The sequence below is a fragment of the Nannobrachium achirus genome, assembly GCF_963921795.1.
Source record: "Nannobrachium achirus genome assembly, chromosome: 16".
Lineage (NCBI taxonomy): Eukaryota > Metazoa > Chordata > Actinopteri > Myctophiformes > Myctophidae > Nannobrachium > Nannobrachium achirus.
This window is the reverse complement of record NC_137823.1, coordinates 38701060-38720162: the sequence shown is the minus strand read 5'-3', so window position 1 is coordinate 38720162 and position 19103 is coordinate 38701060. Positions and strand designations below refer to the sequence as shown.

General features: G+C 41.4%; 1 protein-coding gene across 5 annotated transcripts in view; it reads left to right on the top strand.

Annotated features, from left to right (window-relative positions):
- ino80 (INO80 complex ATPase subunit) overlaps positions 1 to 19103 on the top strand; it is a 97974-nt gene that overhangs the window by 72523 nt on the left and 6348 nt on the right. For 4 of the 5 annotated variants that reach the window (XM_080744241.1, XM_080744238.1, XM_080744240.1 and 1 more), the window contains exons 29-35: positions 965 to 1059; positions 2278 to 2350; positions 4048 to 4206; positions 6099 to 6201; positions 7491 to 7579; positions 8219 to 8374; positions 9496 to 9655. In XM_080744241.1, the coding sequence (XP_080600367.1) occupies positions 965 to 1059; positions 2278 to 2350; positions 4048 to 4206; positions 6099 to 6201; positions 7491 to 7579; positions 8219 to 8374; positions 9496 to 9655 (835 nt within the window). The remainder of the gene's footprint in view (positions 1 to 964; positions 1060 to 2277; positions 2351 to 4047; positions 4207 to 6098; positions 6202 to 7490; positions 7580 to 8218; positions 8375 to 9495; positions 9656 to 19103) is intronic. The other variant, XM_080744242.1, reaches the window with a different exon arrangement.

Genomic DNA, 19103 nt, shown 5'->3' with positions numbered 1-19103 from the left:
TAATTATATTCTCCACACTTGTATTCTCCCCATCTTGACAAAATGGTATGTTCCCAGGTTCCGCAGGTCAGCTGCACAGGTGCAATTCTTTATTGTTAATTGTGGCACGTTTACTAACATGCCAAGTTTAGCTGCACTTGAACAACCGTTCCAGGCTGCCATATCCAGCCCAAGAAACCGTAGAAACAGGGAAAAAATAAAATGTACTTCTTAAAATAAATGTATCATGCTTGTTGCTAAGGTATGGCAACATGACTGGTGTCTTGCACGCGCGCAAGACACCAGTCATGTTGCCATACCTTAGCTTTTTCTGAACTGACGCCACTGTTCTGTGGTTAGAATGTTCCATAAGAGGAAGCTCACAATCTGTGTTTTAAATTCAATAATTTCACATTATTCATGTATTCCACGCGGGGGTGAGTGTGGGTTGTATGTTTTTCGTTTAAAAATGTGGAAATTAAAAAAGCCACAAACCGCCATTTTCAGTGTTATTAGCCCTCATGTCAAATGATTCCTCGATCAGTTGGACCTGAGAACGTTCTGACACAAACCAGATTACAATAACAGCTGCTAATACCAGTATAACTACTACAGTTCTACAGTTTTGTATTCCAATGTGTTTTGTATTGTACAGTATTTGTATTGTATTGTATTACCGATTAATTGAGTACAGTGGACCACAGTGGAAACACGCCACTGAGTCTTTTTTTCCTTTTAGCATAACCTTTGACCTTTGTACTACTTGTTCAGTAAATTTTCGTGTTAATAAAGTATTCAATCAATCAATCAAAAACTGTTCTTACTGAGCTCAGCGATCAGCGTCTGACACCGTCATTATGACAGGCTTAAAAAGCCCATAAGCTGTTTCCCTGTTGAAAGTGGAATATCCCTTTAACTCAGACCATGTTTTGATCTCTCTGTCTCTCTCTCTCTCTCTCTCTCTCTCTCTCTCTCTCTCTCTCAGGAGTACATGGTGCATCGTAAACACACCTACATGCGTCTGGACGGATCCTCTAAGATCTCTGAACGCAGAGACATGGTGGCTGACTTCCAGAGTCGGTGGGTTTGCACACTCTCGCACACTTATACACACACGCATACACACACGCACACACAGAGCAGCCTGGATCAATGGCACTAAATGTTGTATGAATGAAAACAAATTTGTATATACCATCGTATATATTTTAAGATTATCTTATTGTATGTCTTGAACCACATGAACCCTATAGCGTCCGAATTCTGGGCTCGTCCTAATTGGTGAACTATTTGGTGAAAATAGTAATTTTTTAAGATCACAGCATATTTGTAAGCTCACAGCACGTTTTTTTTTTGGTGCAGAGGAACAAAAGAAAGCGGACAAATAGATCCCTGGGTAACCCTGGTCAAAAAAGTATTTATGGTTTAAGTGGTTAAGGATGCGTAGCGTGTGCAAAGGTGTGGCACGTGTGTGTGTGTTTTGTGTGTGTATGTGTATGAATGCACGTCTGTGCAGAGTCAGATGTGTGTTTGCACACGTGTGTGTGTGTGTGTGTGTGTGTGTGTGTGTGTGTGTGTGTGTGTGTGTGTGTGTGTGTGTGTGTGTGTGTGTGTGTGTGTGTGTGTGTGTGTGTGTGTGTGTGTGTGTGTGTGTGTGTGTGCGTGCATGCAGTGCTCTGGTTTGCATTAGTGTGTCTGTGGGAGAGGGGCTTTGTCTCTGTGGGGGTGGGGGGTATGTCGAGTTTGCGGTTTAGTGAAACATCCATGGAGTTCACCAGTGTTCCATCCACCCTGCTTAAAATCACTGTCCATATGTATGCTTATAGCATGGTTAATGTTACACTGTGTGTGTGTGTGTGTGTGTCTCCCTGTCTATTTCTATGTGTGTGTACTTGTATTACGATACTTGCGAGGTCCAAATGTCCCCAGAAGTATAGTAGAGTTTGAGAATTAGACGTGTCACATGAGGACCATTTTCCCGGTAAAGAGAAATGGTTCTTTTACTGTTAAAAGAAAGGATTAGGGTAGTTGGGCTTTGAAATCAGGAAAACGTTCAGACTGGGGTTAGGATTAGGGTTAGTCATTTAGAGGTTAGTTTTGGGGGATTGTGGTTTGGAGTTATGCCTGATTTTGTGCCAATATCGTGCACAGAAAATAGCCGATCTACAAGCCCACAACACACCACAAGTTTGTAGATTGGTTATTTCCGGCTTAGGATGTCGAATAAAATCACCATCCTAAAATGTTGATGTCCTCACAAGTAGTAATAAAAATGTGTGTGTGTCTCTTTCTCTGCAGGACGGATATCTTTGTGTTTTTGCTGAGTACGAGGGCTGGGGGACTGGGCATCAACCTTACGGCAGCAGACACTGTGAGTTTCACCTCATCAATACAATGTCATGACAATGCAATAGATAGTTTCAACAGACACCCAGGGGCGTCACAAGGGGGGAAAAGTGGGACTGAGTTACTAGGGCCCAAGGTGGAGGGGCTTTAGTTATTTTATACTTGAGCTATTGAAAATGCCGCGCTGCAAGCTTGTAGATCTGCTATTTTTGAGAAGTCCTGAAAATGTGTGCAAATCTTTGAATATATGTATTTTTTAAGCGAACATTTCTAACTAAAACTTTGCTTCTGGGGGGTCCCTGTAACTAAACATTTTTTGAGATATCATTATCATATCATTTTGGGGGTCCTTCACATGAAAAACCTACTGACATACGTAGAAACATAGGTTTTTCCCAAAAAAAAGAAAGACTTGCACAAATGTTCACAATTTTTCAAAAATAGCATATCTACAAGCTCACAGTGCGGCACCGATAGTTAAAGCTATACTGTGTAAGTTGCTAAACTAGTGGTCAGTCGCGGTATTGCTTTTTTCGTCCGTTTTTCGCCCGGAGTCACCGCAGACCACCGGAGCGGCGCCGCAATCCACCGCAACCGATACGAATCCATGGAGTGGTAGAACTTAATTTTCTGAGCAGGATTTGGGGAATAAGAGGTTAAGAATCCTTCACCATCGTAAACACTGGTTGCTGAGGGAAGCTACTTCCTGAAGAGTCGGTTATTGGCCGGTAGTGTATCATGTGATTGACAAAATAATTGTGCGGGGGCCCGCAGTGAATCCTTGTACCCAGGGCCCAGAATTTGGTGTGACACCCCTGCAGACACCTCATCAGTACAATATCATGACAATGCAATAGTTTCATAGCAAACAGCCACCTCATCAATACAATATCATGACAATAAAATCCACCCATATGGCCTGCTCGGCTCGGACTGGAATGTCTTTTTTGACGATTTATTTGTTTGATTTCCTGTCCTCCCATCTCCTCTTCCCATTTCCTCTCCTCGGGTAGATATCCAGATGTCCAAGATCGTTACTTATCAGGAAATAAAAAAGAACCTCCGATGTAGTGGTTATTTAGTCACAGACTAAATAAACGTACAGACTCCTGCCCGACAGCAACGAGGACTTGATATGCATGACGGGGGTAAAAACGATTGGGGGGATGTCACCAAAAGCTACCCAATATGGTGATGGGATTAGATACCATTAACAGCTCTTACTGCCACATAAGGATGTCTTAAACTGCCATCAAAGTAGCTTAAAAGTAGCTTACCTATGCGATTTTATTGAAAAATATCCATCCATTATTTCCAACCGCAATCTTTTGTAAAAGCCTGGCGTATCTGTCACCGAGTCTTGAAAAAAAAAAAAACACAGACGGCTGGGCGCATTGAACGAGGCTGAATTTTGTCCCTCGCTTGCACCAGTTGTTTAGGAGCATAGAAATAGAGAGCCTAGATCCAGGCATAGAAAACGACCAGAAAAGTGATCCCGCCGCCATTATTGTTTATTTGTGATCAAGATTTAAGACTAGCGTTACGGGAGCTGCTGCTGTAGAGACGCGCGCCTCCCCTCATCTGCTCACAGTGCTCAGACAGGGAAAAGAACAAACGAACGACCGCTCTTTCATGGCCGTGCGCTACTTGAATAAATGGACGAGCCTGCTCGTTCAAAGCAGTAAAAGAGTTAATAGACACTCTGTGTGTGTGCGTGTGTAGGTGATCTTCTATGACAGTGACTGGAACCCCACGGTGGACCAGCAGGCCATGGACAGAGCTCACAGGCTGGGTCAGACCAAACAGGTCACCGTGTACCGCCTCATCTGCCAGGGAACCATCGAGGAGAGGATCCTACAGCGGGCCAAGGAGAAGAGCGAGGTACACACACGCATGCACGCGCACGCACGCACGCACGAACGCACGCGCGCACACACACACACACACACACACACACACACACACACACACACACACACACACACACACACACACACACACACACACACACACACACACACACACACACACACGTTTAATTTCTTCATTTTGACTTTCAATCAGTGGTGGAAACAGTACCGGTACTCAAATTGTTTTTACTTCAGTATCAATACTGTCATGGATCCAGACACCCAGTTTTTTTAGAAAATGACATAGCATGCTATACTTTTAATTTGTGACAGAATACATGTGTGAACAACACCAAGTAACCCATTTAGACCCATTTGTTTTCAGAAAAAAAAACTTACAAAACAATTATGTTGCTATTTACTGTACATAGCAACAACAACACAAAAATGTGTTCTCGGCCTGAGGGGTAATAACACAAAAGGGGGTTCCCGTCCATAATGAGGAAATACACTTACAAAACCTTTCAAATAATTTATAGTAATCTTTTGTACAAACAATACACCAAATCCTTATTTGCGTGCACATTTTCTCAGTTTTTATTATTTTCATCTTTACTTCAGTAGTAATCAACTTTGCCATGGGTTATGATGACATCAGCCAATGTGTCATTCTGTTGAGCAGTCTTTATAGTTAATCTACACTTAAAAAAGATTTAAATCAACCCCAAACCAAAGGAACTGTGGTGACTTTATTATCCTTACGCTCAAAATTCCTAGTATATGGACTGCAACCCTCCTTGGTTTGATTTGTTGAATATTATAACGCCCCAGAGTGGTCTGAGTGCTGTGCTGGATTAAAGTTTGATGTTCAATCAGAGACATCCAAATATATCAAGATCACGATTACATTATGTTCTGTGTGGGGCCTGGGCTACCAAAACAGTTTGGGATATAAATGTCAGCGGCACACAGAACAGTATTTGCCTCATTGTTTTGCCTGTGTGTTGTTGTTTTTTCGCCAGTCCAACAATTTGCGTTCCTCACACAGTATATTTTATAGCTGCCAAATATCAGAGCAATTGTTTTACAATTGTACCCACATGCAGAGATGGTATGTGCATTGTGCAAGTGGCTGATATTATAGCCCAAGCAAGCATCCATATACGTGTCAAAGTTACATCCAATTTCTAAAATCAAAACAGTCTTTGTGGCTTTACTTGTCACAATTACATCCGGAGTGTTGGGAGACACAATTGGCATTGGCAAGCTCAAATCCAACCACTCGTTTCCATTTCCATCAACCACCATGAAACCTAGTGACCCTATTCTGTGGCGAAAATAGCCAATTATACAATCTTGTACAATTATTTCAATGATGTCTATAGGGTTTAAGTGCTGAAGCACTTTGATAGATTGATTGAATACTTTATGAACAAGATTGTTAACAGTATAGGTAGTACAGTCAAAAGTTATGCTAAAGGGATAACAGAAAAGGCACCAGGGGCTTAAATAAGACATACTGTACAATGCATACATATAATACATACAATACAATACAATACAATACAATACACAATTATCCTTAAAAGCACAGTAGCATTAAAAGGTATATACTGTATACAGAAAAGGCAGGGGTGGTGGGGGGCAGAGGATGCTACTACCAAAGTGATCAAAGATGTTCTACTGCTAAGCTCAATTGTATTTTAAGCTCAGCAATTCTGTTAGGTTAGTTTTGAGTTTGGACTGGGAGTCGATATCTTTAATGTTTTTTTGCTAAGCCATTCCGTGTTTTGGTGGCAGCCTAGCATTTCTCCCAATATTTGAGCCGAATGTTTGGGGGGAACGAGGTTGTCGAGATCTAACTCGAGATCAGTGGAGTGCAGCGTCATCAGCAGAGTTGTTGTGTTGGTGGTGTTTCCACAGATCCAGCGAGTGGTCATCTCTGGAGGAAACTTCAAACCAGACTCTCTGAAACCCAAGGAAGTGGTCAGCCTACTGCTGGACGACGTTGAGCTGGAGAAGAAATGTATGTTTACACACGCACTCATGTACACGCACACTGTCTGCAACTTGTCAGAGGAGAGAGGTTCTCACTAGGGCAGTGCAGGGCTACAACTATCAATTATTTTCTTATTGAGGGTTAGGGTTAGTTTCTATTAGTTTTGGAGGGATTTGGAGATAAAGCAAGAGAGATGAGGTTGAGATGGTTTGGACATGTGAAAAGGAGGGATGAGGGGTACATTGGGAGAAGGATGCTGAAGATGTACCTGCCAGGTAGAGGAGAAGAGGAAGGTCAAAGAGGAGGTTTATGGATGCTGTGAGAGATGACATGCAGGTGACAGGGGTCACAAATTAGCGAATGTCTGTCCGTCCGTCTGACCGTCTGTCTGCATGCTGACATCACTGATAATAAACAGTGTTGCCACTATGGCTGGCTGCCTGTCTGCATGCTGACATCATAGTACTGACATCACAGACTGATACAACGGGTATTGTACAACTGGACATCAATGGTGACTGTTCTGCCCAACGGGTACCAGTCTGGGTTCTCCAACATTACCTACATTCAATCCCTCATATACTGTACTGTGAGTCTGCGTGCATACCCCCCGGGCACAGGACTGAATAGAGTTGTTAGATTAGATTAATCTGAATAACCACTTAAATCCCCTTTTACACTTTGTCGCACAATGGCGTCAGGCCAAAATAGCTAGAGTACGACGATCTACAGTGGAGAGATGTTCTTACGTCTCAAGTTAAATACTTTTGACTTCAAGTCGACAGCAGAATTTACCTCACTGCCTCGAGGACTGGAGAAAATCAACTGTTATGTCATGTCTAATAATAATCCGACAGTATGTTATGCTGAAAGTTGATATTATTTCCCGTACTGAGAATGACTCAAAATGTCATCACCTTTATGTCCAGCGATACAGTTCCTTCACTCTTCACTCAGTGGAACCAGTAGAAGCCCTAGAAGCATGGTCTACTTTATCATCCATTTTAAAATGAAAAAGAACATAATTTACAATAACTGTATTAATAATGAGAACTGCTGCTGGTTTTATGACATCAAACTCACTTTTCTGAGCCTAGTAATTTAAAAAAACTACAGATTACAGAAGAAACACTGAATGTTGAAAGTTCTGTTTTTTTTTTGTTTGTTTTTTTGTGTAAATGAAAATCCTAAAATTAAAAAATTATGACATTTGATGTCATAAGACCTTTAATTGACTTCCTCATTGGCTTAATTTTCAAAACCTGATCCATGCCAGTCCAGGTTTTAAGTGTATGCGTGTGTTGTGTCCTATGTAGTGCGTGTGAGGCAGGAAGAGAAGAGACAACAGGAGGAGAGCAGCAAAGTGAAGGATCGCAAGAGAAAGAGAGAGAAATATGCTGAGAAGGTAAAGTCACACGGTATTACAGTAAATTCACACACTGTAATACAGTGATTCTCAAACCTTTTTCATTTCAAGGATGCTCAGTTTGAAATGCCACACAGCCCCCATATTTTAACTGGGGACCCCCCACCCTGACAAGCACTATAGTTGAGGCATTCCATTTTGTATAACACGTTTCTATTGTGAAAATAGCAGATCTACATGCTCACAACGCCTCACGTTGCGAGGCGTCGTGAGCATGTAGATCGGCTATTTTCACAATTTCTGCCTGTAATATTTGACAATTTGGCCAATGTTTAATTAGTCATTTTAGAGGTATTAAAAAACCCTTAAATTGTCACTTTATAAATTTGCAGATAGCCTCTATACACTTAAACTTTATGTTGGTTTGTTTACTGTTAAGTGAGAAAACAGTGTTGCACATTAAGTCAATCATCTGGGGACCCCCAAAATTATTCGGAGACCTCCCCCTGGGGGTCCCGACCCACAGGTTGAGAACCACTGCTTTAGGAAACAGGGAACTCCTTTCACGCTGTTTCACACATCTCACATCAGGACTTGGTCATGCAAACATTTTTCAGTCTTGAGGTTTTATTTTTGCTATAAGGCATGGTCACATGCAACATGACTCTGTGCTTTCAGAAGAAGAGTGAGGAGTCTGAGCCTAAGAGGAGGAAGGAGGTGAACCTGGTGATTCCTCACGCTGCTCCGTCTGCGGACAACTCCAACCTGTCTGCTGACGACTCCTACGTCAGCGTGGACATGGACTCCTCCGCCCTGCCCAGCCCCTTCAGCGAGGTCAGTGCTAACTCCTTCTTCTACCGTCGCAAAACATTCCACTTCGATCTCCGCTTTACACACTAATGGTAGTCTAATAAGTCAGTGTTTCTCAAACTTTTTGGCTGTCTAGTGTAGTGGTTAAATCAAATGGTTAAAGCAAATGCCTTGCATGCTGTTGGTGGATCAAATCCCATCTGCGGTTGATATTAGCACAAGCATATAACAATGACATTTGGGCCTGGGCCACAAGGTAGTGGTCCAGGCACCTAGGCTGGTAATCTAGCCCTTGCAGCGTCGCAGGTTCGAGTCCCGATCCTGACGACCTTTGCTGCGTGTCACCCCCCCATCTCTCTCCCTGTTTCGTGTCAGCCTACTGTACCCCAATCAATAAAGGCAGAAAAAGCACAAAAAATATCAAAAAATAAATAAATACAGGGTTCCCAACAGCTCTGTGGTTGCCTCTATAGCAGTGCACCATCTTTGACTGTTCGTTCAGTTCATCTGGGTGTTCGTACAAACAATGGTGGCAAAAACAAACAAAAGCAAGCAAATTGTAAATTGTGAAGCAAACCAGCTGAGGAAGTCCATTATTACCGCAGTTGTTCTTTACCAAACATTAATTATCATGTCAAGGACCCTCAATTTGATATGTAAGTCAGCCACATACCCCCATCTGGAAATACTTTTGTGCCAAGGAGGGGTCCCTGTTTTGGGTTAAACATTTTCAAAAATGATTCCAATCAAATGTTTTGTTCATGTTTTATTTTCTGCTGTTCAGACTTGATATAACCAATCTTAACATAGGCCTAAACTTTGATTTGGGTCGACAGTCTGAAAATGACCCAAATGGCTTCTCAATAATGTGTGCGTTGTTATTATGCGTGCATTGCTGTGCGTCTGTCCTCCTCCTCTCACCATCCTGTCTTTTATTCGTCTTTCTCTGTTTTCATGTGTTCATCCTTCCCTCCTTCCTCCACACACACAGCGGTTCATTCCTTCTTGTTCCTGGTTCTCCACTGATTGTTGCTGTTGTTTCTGACCAGTGTGTGTGTGTGTGTGTGTGTGTGTGTGTGTGTGTGTGTGTGTGTGTGTGTGTGTGTGCGTGTGTGTGTGCGTGTGCGTGTGTGTGTGTTGTCCAGGTGTCGGTGAACAGTGACATCCAGCCTGGCTCGGTACCGGTGGATGCAGACGAGAGCAGCAGTGACATGCTGGTGATCGTAGACGAGCCCATGTCCTCCACACCCAGAGCCACCACCTCTCCTACCTCCCTGTCTGGATCCCTGTCTGACAACATGAACGGTGAGAGAGAGAGAGAGCTGCACGTGTGCACATTTCATATTTATGAATGCGACGATATGAACGTTTCATATCACAATTATTGTGACAAAAGAAATCGCCATTTACGATATTATCGCGATAATCAAAATCCATTATCCTGGGGCGGAACATTTGCCAAAAAATAGAAGATCGCGTTGTGAGCTTATAGATCGGCTATTTTTTGGCAAAGACATTTGATATGTGGGAAAAAAGACTGTATCAAGTAGGTAAAAAGTACCTTTTACCAATTATAGAGGGTTTAAGTGGTACCGGATATGCAGCTCGGCAAATAAAAGGTGAATTGATCCCAGTGCATGACGGAGGACGATATCATGATGAATTAAATCTCCACGATACGATTATCGTGAGTGTTTTTTACCACGATAAATGATAATATGGCTTATCGTCCCATCCCTATTCACATCTTTACTTGCGTTCACGTTTAACAAGAACTTCTTGAACACAAACAATAGTAGATGCACAAACTTGGGAAACTCAACAACGCGTGTTTCAGGATACAGATCATGGATAAAGGAAGCATCGGTAATTGGCGAATTACCACAGAAACTGAACAGAATTTCAATACAATTCCTGCAATCTGCAGGCCTCTCACAACTAATTTATGGACATTACAGAGGCTTCCAAATATGAACACAGGCAGTTTACATTTGTAACCAAGCTGTCTAATAGCATCCTTAAGACATTGGTACTTTAGCACTGTGGTAAGGAATGCCTCTTCCTACGGCAGATGTAAAGTATGTAGATATTGTATGTAATTGACCTTAACACTGCAGCTCTACTGTACACCATGTGGCTGGTAAAGTTCAAGCCATTTTATTTTACGATGAAAGATTATTTGAATAGTTCAAAGTATAAGTAGAATACACGTACAGAAGCATCTTCCATAAACACCAACAGTCTCGCATATTTCATAAAAGCAAAGTTGAAGCCTCAATCTTCGTTCGCACACACCCATACACACACATAGACGCATAACAGTGTTTTTAATAACCTTTTATTGGTATTACCGTATTGGTTAATATGCACATGCACACATACGCGCACAACCAAACACACACGCATACAAACACACACAAACACACACACACACATACGTGCACACACTGCCACACAGACATGCACACACACGCGCAAAGACACAAGGAATGTGTTTTTAATTATTTTTTATTGGTATTACCGTATTGTTTAATTGTTTAATCCCAATGAGATGAATTGTGGTTTAGCTGCGCTACGTCTATGTTGTTTATTTGCCCGCTTCTATAATAGAACAGTTTAACACAGTTTAGTAATGAAGTACATGTGTTAGGCAGCTCATAGAACATACACAGCAATCACATCGTGTACAAATATATTGTACATCATGTACGAAATATCGGATTCCGTTAACTACAGTGTATTCCAGCGGCATGCTGAAACCTCGCTTCATGCCAAGTAAAGCAAACAGCCCTATAGGAGATAGCATTATCGTGTTGGGTTGATATGGACGGGGGGGGGGGGGGGGGGGGGTGATTAGTGTGACTTCCACGGAGGGCATGGAAAACATAAACAGTGTTATCCCACTGTTATCACTTTTAAATGTCTGTGGTACCTCACAATCACACAACTCTGCAACCCGCGGCTGATTGCATAGGTTTACATAGCATTGAAATGGTCCGTGTTTCTATACAGTTTACGTTATCGTTAATGTCGGGCGGAAACCTTGCATCTCCTTGTTTCACTTTTTTTTTTTTTTTTTTTTTCAATAGTTTTTAACACGTTGCAAGCCGCGGCAGAACCCTCTGAACAGAGGTAGCGCCGAAGAAATAAGCCATTTATTTACAAACATGTTTTAAAAAAACAAAGCCCACATGATAACAACACGTAATGGAGTGCTCGACACAGCGTACACATTCATCCTGCAGAGGTCGGCGATCTTACTTTGGCGAGGCGGAGGGGAGATCAATTCCATTCGTTTACGTGCGGCGAAGCAGGGAAAGGAGCGATAGAGAAGCGGCGCCCGAACGTGATTGAAACCGCGATCCACGAACAGAGACAAAGACCAGCCATCTTGTTTGAGCTTCTTGTTGATTTTCAACACTGGGGAGAGGATGAGGCTCCTCCTGGCCAGCCATCCATCCAGAATGTGAGTCAACGGCGTGGCCTGCTGGATATTAGGAGTATCACACCCAGCACCAGAAAATGACTGTCAGAGCATATTAACCGTTTCAGATCGCTCCAAAAAGACACAGAGAAGAATTTCCGATGTTTTTTTATTTTTTTATTATAATTTATATCAAAAGTCCGGGAATAGACGTGTGGCTGATGAGACCCAGTAGGAAGTCCGAGGGAGTACGGCCAGGCTTAGAAGGTGTTAATACCTCCAAAATGACAAATTAAACATTGGCCAAATTGCAAATATGAGAGGCAGAGATTGTGAAAATAGCCGATCTACAAGCATGTAGATCTGCTATTTTCACAATAGAACCGTGTCATACAAAATGTAATGCCTCAACTCTTAGTGCTCGTCAGGGTGGGGGGGGGGGGGGTCCCCAGTTAAAATATGATTATTTTGGGGGTCGCGGCCAGAAAAGGTTGAAAACCACTGCTGTAAAGTATCTGTTTTTTACACATACAAGGTTTCCGTCCAGGCAGTAACAATATGCAGTTTACATGGGTTCATGGGAGGTTAAAACTATATGTGCACAGTGTTTATCTGTGGGTTTGGACACATTGTAATGAAATAATCCCTGTTAAAGACACACAACATGTGCTGCTCACTGGACTGTGACACTGATGACTGATAGAGCTTGGCAGAGTAGAATGTTCTTATTATTATTTTATTATTACACAGTATTTACTTCTCTTTGTTTGGGCACAAGGTTAGGGTGTGAAAGGATTTAGTCAGATTTGATTCTAAATTAGGATTGCAACAGTTTTAAAAATACATTGATAGCCAATAATATAATAAAATCTTCAATTAATATTCAATCCCTATTTTGGGCATGCTATTATTGGCGAAAAGTAAAAGAAAAGTTTAAAGAAAAGAAGAAGTAAATAACCAATCTACAACGAAATTGTAGTTCAGCGATTTTCACAATTTTTTGCACAACAGTGTGCGATGAAGGATCCATTAACTCATTCTGTGCCAAATGCCAAAATCGCTCCAAGGTAGCTGTGCCAGGATTTTGTATGTTTTTCTTTACTATGCAATGAAAAAAATGTTTTTTTTAATATTGTTTTCCCCCACAGAAACAGACACAGTTGTTGTGATTCAGTGGCAAACATAATTTTGTCAATCAGACAAATGGTTCCAGAGATAGAGCTGTTTGAATGAACACACATTTTCTCAATCAGCTAAACGAGGGAGCGAACACACAAACAGAGAAAAGCATCTCTCTGATCTCAGGTCATTTTGACATCTTTAAAAAAAAAAAAAAAAATCTATACAAAAAAACACAAAAACCGTCATTGGCACCCAGGGCTATTGGAAAAAAGAATGAGTTAATATATAATCTATAGTTGTTACTCTGCCCTAAATGTTGGTTTGTTGGTTGATTGATTGAATTATTCATTGACACAGAATTATTCATTGACATATACGCATGTATTCGCAACTAAAGATATGTGCTTACAATAGTCAAAAGGATAAACCCAAAAATATATACACACACGCACGCACGCACGCACGCACGCACACACACTCACACACACACACACACACACACACACACACACACACACACACACACACACACATATAGATATGAAAGTTATATATCTGGACAATGTTACAATTAGGGCATAGAATATGTTTTCTACCACTTTTTCTAGTCACGTGTTCAAATACTGGATTGTGATTGGCTAAATTCCGGAGGTTATGACATAACAACTGCCGCAAAGTTGTGTGAGGACTTGTGCCGAGATCAATGCGCCTCAGTGTACATCCGGACACTTCAGGAGGTAGTCGGAACACCTTTCCCCTAACCAACAAATGACGCTCGTAGCGGTCCTATGTTTACTAACGTGCGTACGACGTCGCCGATTTATTTGGATCCAATGCAATCCGCCAACTTTAAAGCCCCTTTTCTCTGAACCTATGCCTTTCTGGAAGCGAACAGCCTCTATTTACGGCCGGAACGGTCCTTCTAACTGACGTTAGCTTAGCTGTATGCTACACATCTGTCTCAGCATGGAGTTGGCGTCATCTGGTGGTGAGTAGAAGATGTTGTTTGTGGAACTATTTGCTGTCGTCGCGGAAGTTTTATAGGCAATAATGATTGTAACTTAATATCCTTGCAAGTTACAACTATGTGTTTTCTTTCATGTATACGGAAAAAAGTGGTAGAAAAGCTATTTACCACTCGGGGTCGGACATTATGCTCTGATAAGCATAATCGGACTCGGCTTCGCCTCGTCCGATCACCCCCTCACACAGGACATTATCAGAGCATAATGTCCTCTCACTCGGGGTAAATTGCTTACATCATCTATGTTTTGTGTGAAGAGTGTCCAATCCTGATCCTCTTAAATCCCTCATTGAAAGTCTGAGGTAATGTTGAGCGATAACATCTTTATTCTTTACAGCTTTAAGACAACAATACTCTGACAGACATTTTTACAACAACAACAGAAATGAATCAAGTGTCCATAATTAACTCATACAGTGCCAGGCGACTTTTAGAGCAACTTTCTCACTATGGAGTTCCCTGCCAAGCGACTTTGGGCGACTTTTACTTAGAAAAAACCCAATTGGACCCAATTAAATCTAGTAAACATGATTTCAATCGCGATTTTGCATGTTCCACCCCCCATACAACCCCATCTTTCAAACATGGCAGCCATTTTTGTTTACATCTGAAGAAAACATTATGGCTGATAAATCATGAATGCCTGAACGGATTTCCAATCTTTTTTTTTTGTTTGAAAGCTGTGAACAGCCTGCACACACATGGTGCATGATCTGTGCATGGGCGTGCATGATCTGTGCACTATAAATTACATGGGAGTCTATGGAGGCTTCTGGCACTAGTGCCACTCGAGGGGCATTTTAAATTGGCAGTAAGTGAGTTAAAACATGTTGTGCTTAGTGGGCTTCTGGGTGGGTTCCTGTCTACCAGGGAAGTTTGAATCCTCCACGGTGCATCCGACTTGGCCGGGCGGCCGGGAGGCACTCCAAACAACACGTTACGCTCACACATCATAACCAGTGCTGGAAGAAGTACTCACATTTTTTACTTGAGTAAAAGTATCAATATAACACTGTAGAAATACATAGAATGAACGTCCTGTATTAAAATCTACTTAAGTAAAAGTACAAAAGTATTGGCAACAAGTAGAAGTCCTCATTAGGAAAATGACGCATTTCACAAACCTATGTATTAAAAATTAAAATTAAGCTCACTAGGACCACAATGAAAACAAGTCCCAAGGACTTTTAGCCTCCATGTGTCACTACACCACGTGCTGTTTACATTTATGACTAATAAAGTATTTAATCAAGCTGTGAGCTAGCAGATCTTGTAGATTGTCTATTTTCAAATAGCCAAAGTATATATAGGGGCTGAAGTGGTGAATATATGTTATGCAATAATAAAGTAACAAGCAAGTAAGGTTTTCAAATAATTGTATTGGAGTAAAAGTACAATATTTGCCTCTGAGAAGTAGTGGATAAATTATTGAAAATTGGATATACTCCAGTATAGTTTACTCAAGTACGGTACTTGAGTAGATATACTTAGTTACTTCCCACCACTGCTCATAACTTCACCAATAGACTGCTCAACGCTGCCTATTAAACCAGTGGTCCTCAACCTTTTCAAGCTGCGACCCCCAAAATAATCATATTTTAACTGCCCTGACGAGCACTAAGAGTTGAGGCGTTACATTTTGTACAACACGGTTCTATTGCGTTGCGAGGCGTTGTGAGCATGTACACAATTTCTGCCTCTAATAACTGACAATTTGGCCATTGTTTAACCTGTTAACAATCCTGTATAATTTGCAAAAAACGCCTATACACAGCGTACCCAAAGTAAATTGATTGTTGTTTTTAAACCATTTGGAGTAATGCATTGGGCATGGTCTCATTTTGAAGGAAACATTTTGAAGTTTTACCCAGAAATAAATAATCACTCTGTGTGCAACTGACATTGAGTAATCAAGTTTTAACTTACTGGAATAGCAGGTTTTTAATCCTCGCCTAAATATTTTCAGTAAATAGATGCCTGCATAACACTGTTATTATCATATAGGATCTGAAAAACACAATGTGGACACATTTTGAAGCCTTACCTAGCCCAATTTCAATTTTTTTTATTATTATTATTATTATTTTTTTTATTATAATTATTTAATTTATTTATTTTACTGACAGCCCTAAAACTTTGGTCTGACATTCGGCGCCGCTGCTGCGTATTTACGCACGGCCAGTAGTGCTGTTACTCAGGGTTTTTTGGGTATTGTAGTTCACTTCAGCCAAAATAAAGTAGACACATTTTGTGGAGAATTTCATTGGCTATAAGAAGTGCCAGTCATCAGAACAACCTGCTGCCATTGGCTGAATATATGAGCCAGGAAACGGAGTCATGGACCTCCTCTGAGAACATACTATTGGTTGCTATTGGGGGACTGGGAGACGACTGAGACAGGACTAGAAGCTCCAATTGGGTGAAATGAAGTGTCAATCATTGTGTGGAGCTTGGAGGCTATTTTAATAGTATTCAGTTGTAATACTGAAAACCTGAACTGGAGTTATAAGCAAAAACACGTGAAAGATTGTCATACTCTGACGTCACGCTTGTATCCGTGACTATAGTTGTACAGAGGTTTCTTGGCAGAAAATGTGGTTTGGACTTTGTACAAACAATGTATTTTATCATGTTTACCCTTCCTCTACACAAGAACATCATTGTTGTGGAAATATATGATGTTGTTGGAGTACAATCCAACTCTAAACGAGAGTAGCAGCAGCTTTATGAATATTTGTTTGTTTGTTTATGTCGGACTTCTGCGTTGTTAGCGGTGTGAGTTTCGGTGCTATAATCAAATGGTTTGCGGATTCGGAATCACAAGAATCTTAGCTTTAAAATGGTATACAGCTTGGCAATGCAAGTAACACAGAGGCTTATCTAAACGTGATTGTTTGTCAACATACGGCCGGCGGGCCCGCCGGCGGGCCCACACCTGTTAAGAGGTTAATTTGTCATTTTAGAGGTTTTAAAAAGTCAGTAAATTGTCACTTTAGAAATGTGCATATACCCTCTATACACGTAAACTTTATGTAGGTTTGTTTTCTGTAGAGTGAGAAAACAATGTTGCACATTAAGCTAATCATCTGGGGACCCCCCTAAATAATTCGGGGGACCCCCTGGGGTTCCCGACCCACAGGTTGAGAACCACTGTATTAAAAGACTCTTTATTTTCCAATCATCTGGAAAATGTTTGTGTTCATCCTGGGTGGGGATCCGGCAGGAAGAGGACATTTTCTTGACCGACAGACAAAACATGTGGCAAACATACCTTTCAGATAAAAATATTAGTGTGATATTATCAAACCTTTTTACAGTCTACATTTCCCCAAAAAGGATAATATAATATCATGGAAACTAGGTCATTTTTCTTCCTTAACATACTGTAATTCAAAAACTTTCATATGTTCTACATTCATTGCCCATAAAGTGAAATATGTCAAACCTTTTTTTGTTTGAAACTTGATGAAACCTCAATCATCCAACCTCAAAATATTAGAATATTACAAACTAACCCACGTCCACTAAAAAAAGGCATTCATAATACAGAAATGTCGACCATCTGAAAAATGTATACGCATTGCACTCTACTTGGTCTAGGCTACTTTTGAAAGAATGACTTCGTTTATGGGGCGTAGCATGGAGGTGATCAGCCTGTGGCACTGTTGAGGCGTTATGGAAGCCCAGGTTTGTTTTGGTAGCAGCCTCATCTGTACGGTTGAGTCTAGTGTCTACTACAATATAGATTCTCTGTGGGGTTCAGGTCAGGCCAGTTGGCTGGTCATTAATACCATGGTCCGTAGTGGTACACCAGTCACTAGTTTTGACTATGGCTCTGTGTGGGTAGGTGCCAAATCCTGCTGGAAAAGGAAATCAGCATCTCCATAAGTCTTGTCAACATACGGAAACACAAAGTGCTCTAAAATCTCCTTGTAGATTGCTGACACTGGACTTGATTAAACACAGTGGACCAACACAAACATGTCGTTTGCAATTGTTTTTTTCCCGTTCAAGTGTTGTGACCTTGTAGATCGGCTATTTTCGACACGCAACTAAGTATAAACCATGGGGTTTCTCCCTTCTTTCTCAGTTTTCTTTCTCTTTTCCTTAAAGCGCAGTCAAATGGTGCTGCCTGATAGTGAACCACTGGTCTCTCTCTCTCTCTCTCTCAGAGAGATGTGGTGACTGTGTGGTTTTATAATGCTGCTTTACTGGATCCCAGCAGGAGACAGAGAGGGAGAGAGAGAGAGAGAGAGAGAGAGAGAGAGGCAAGGATGAGAGTGAGGGAAGATACAGGGATAAAGCAGGGTTTAGGGCTCCGTACCAGAGACAGACACACATACACACACACACACACACGCAGGGGCGTCACAAGGGGGGGGGGGGGGGGGGAAGTGGGACTGAGTTACTAGGGCCCATGGTGGAGGGGCCTTCATTATTTAGCTATTGAAAAATAGCAGATATACAAGCTTGTAGATCTGCTATTTTTGAAAAGTCGTGAAAATTTGTGCAAATCTTTGAATATATGTATTTTTTAAGCGAGCATTTGTAACTCAAATTTTGCTTCTGGTGGGTCCTTGGAACTAAATATTTTGAGATGGGAAACATAGGTTTTTCAAAAAACCTTAGAAGGATTTGAAATATTCAAAGACTTCAAATTTTCACATTTTTCAAAAATAGCAGATCTACAATCTTGCAGCGCGGCACTCGATGCCGTGCTGTGAGCTTGTATATCTGCTATTTTTTCAATAGTTAAAGCACACAATAATGCATAATAATGCGTTCCCAGTCTAAGGGGGCCAGCCGTGAATCCTTGTACCCAGGGCCCGGTATTTGGTGCGACACCCCTGCACACACACAAGAAGAGAACAGTGCGGTCTCTCTCTGGTTTCAGGTCTTAGTGTAATGATAAGTAATGCTGTGTAATAACACTCTGCTCTGGAAAACTATCTGTGCTCCGACTAGAGCTCGTCTCCAGTAGCCTGAGAGAGCAGGTCAACGCCAGGCTGGAGCCTCTCTCTCCTCTCTCTCACGCTACGGATGGGACGATACGCGATAATATCGTTTATCGTGATTAAAAAAAAAACACTCACGATAATCGTATCGTGGAGATTTAATTTATCGCGATACCGTCCTCCGTCATGCACTGGGATCCGGTAACATTTAAACCCGACCTCTATAAT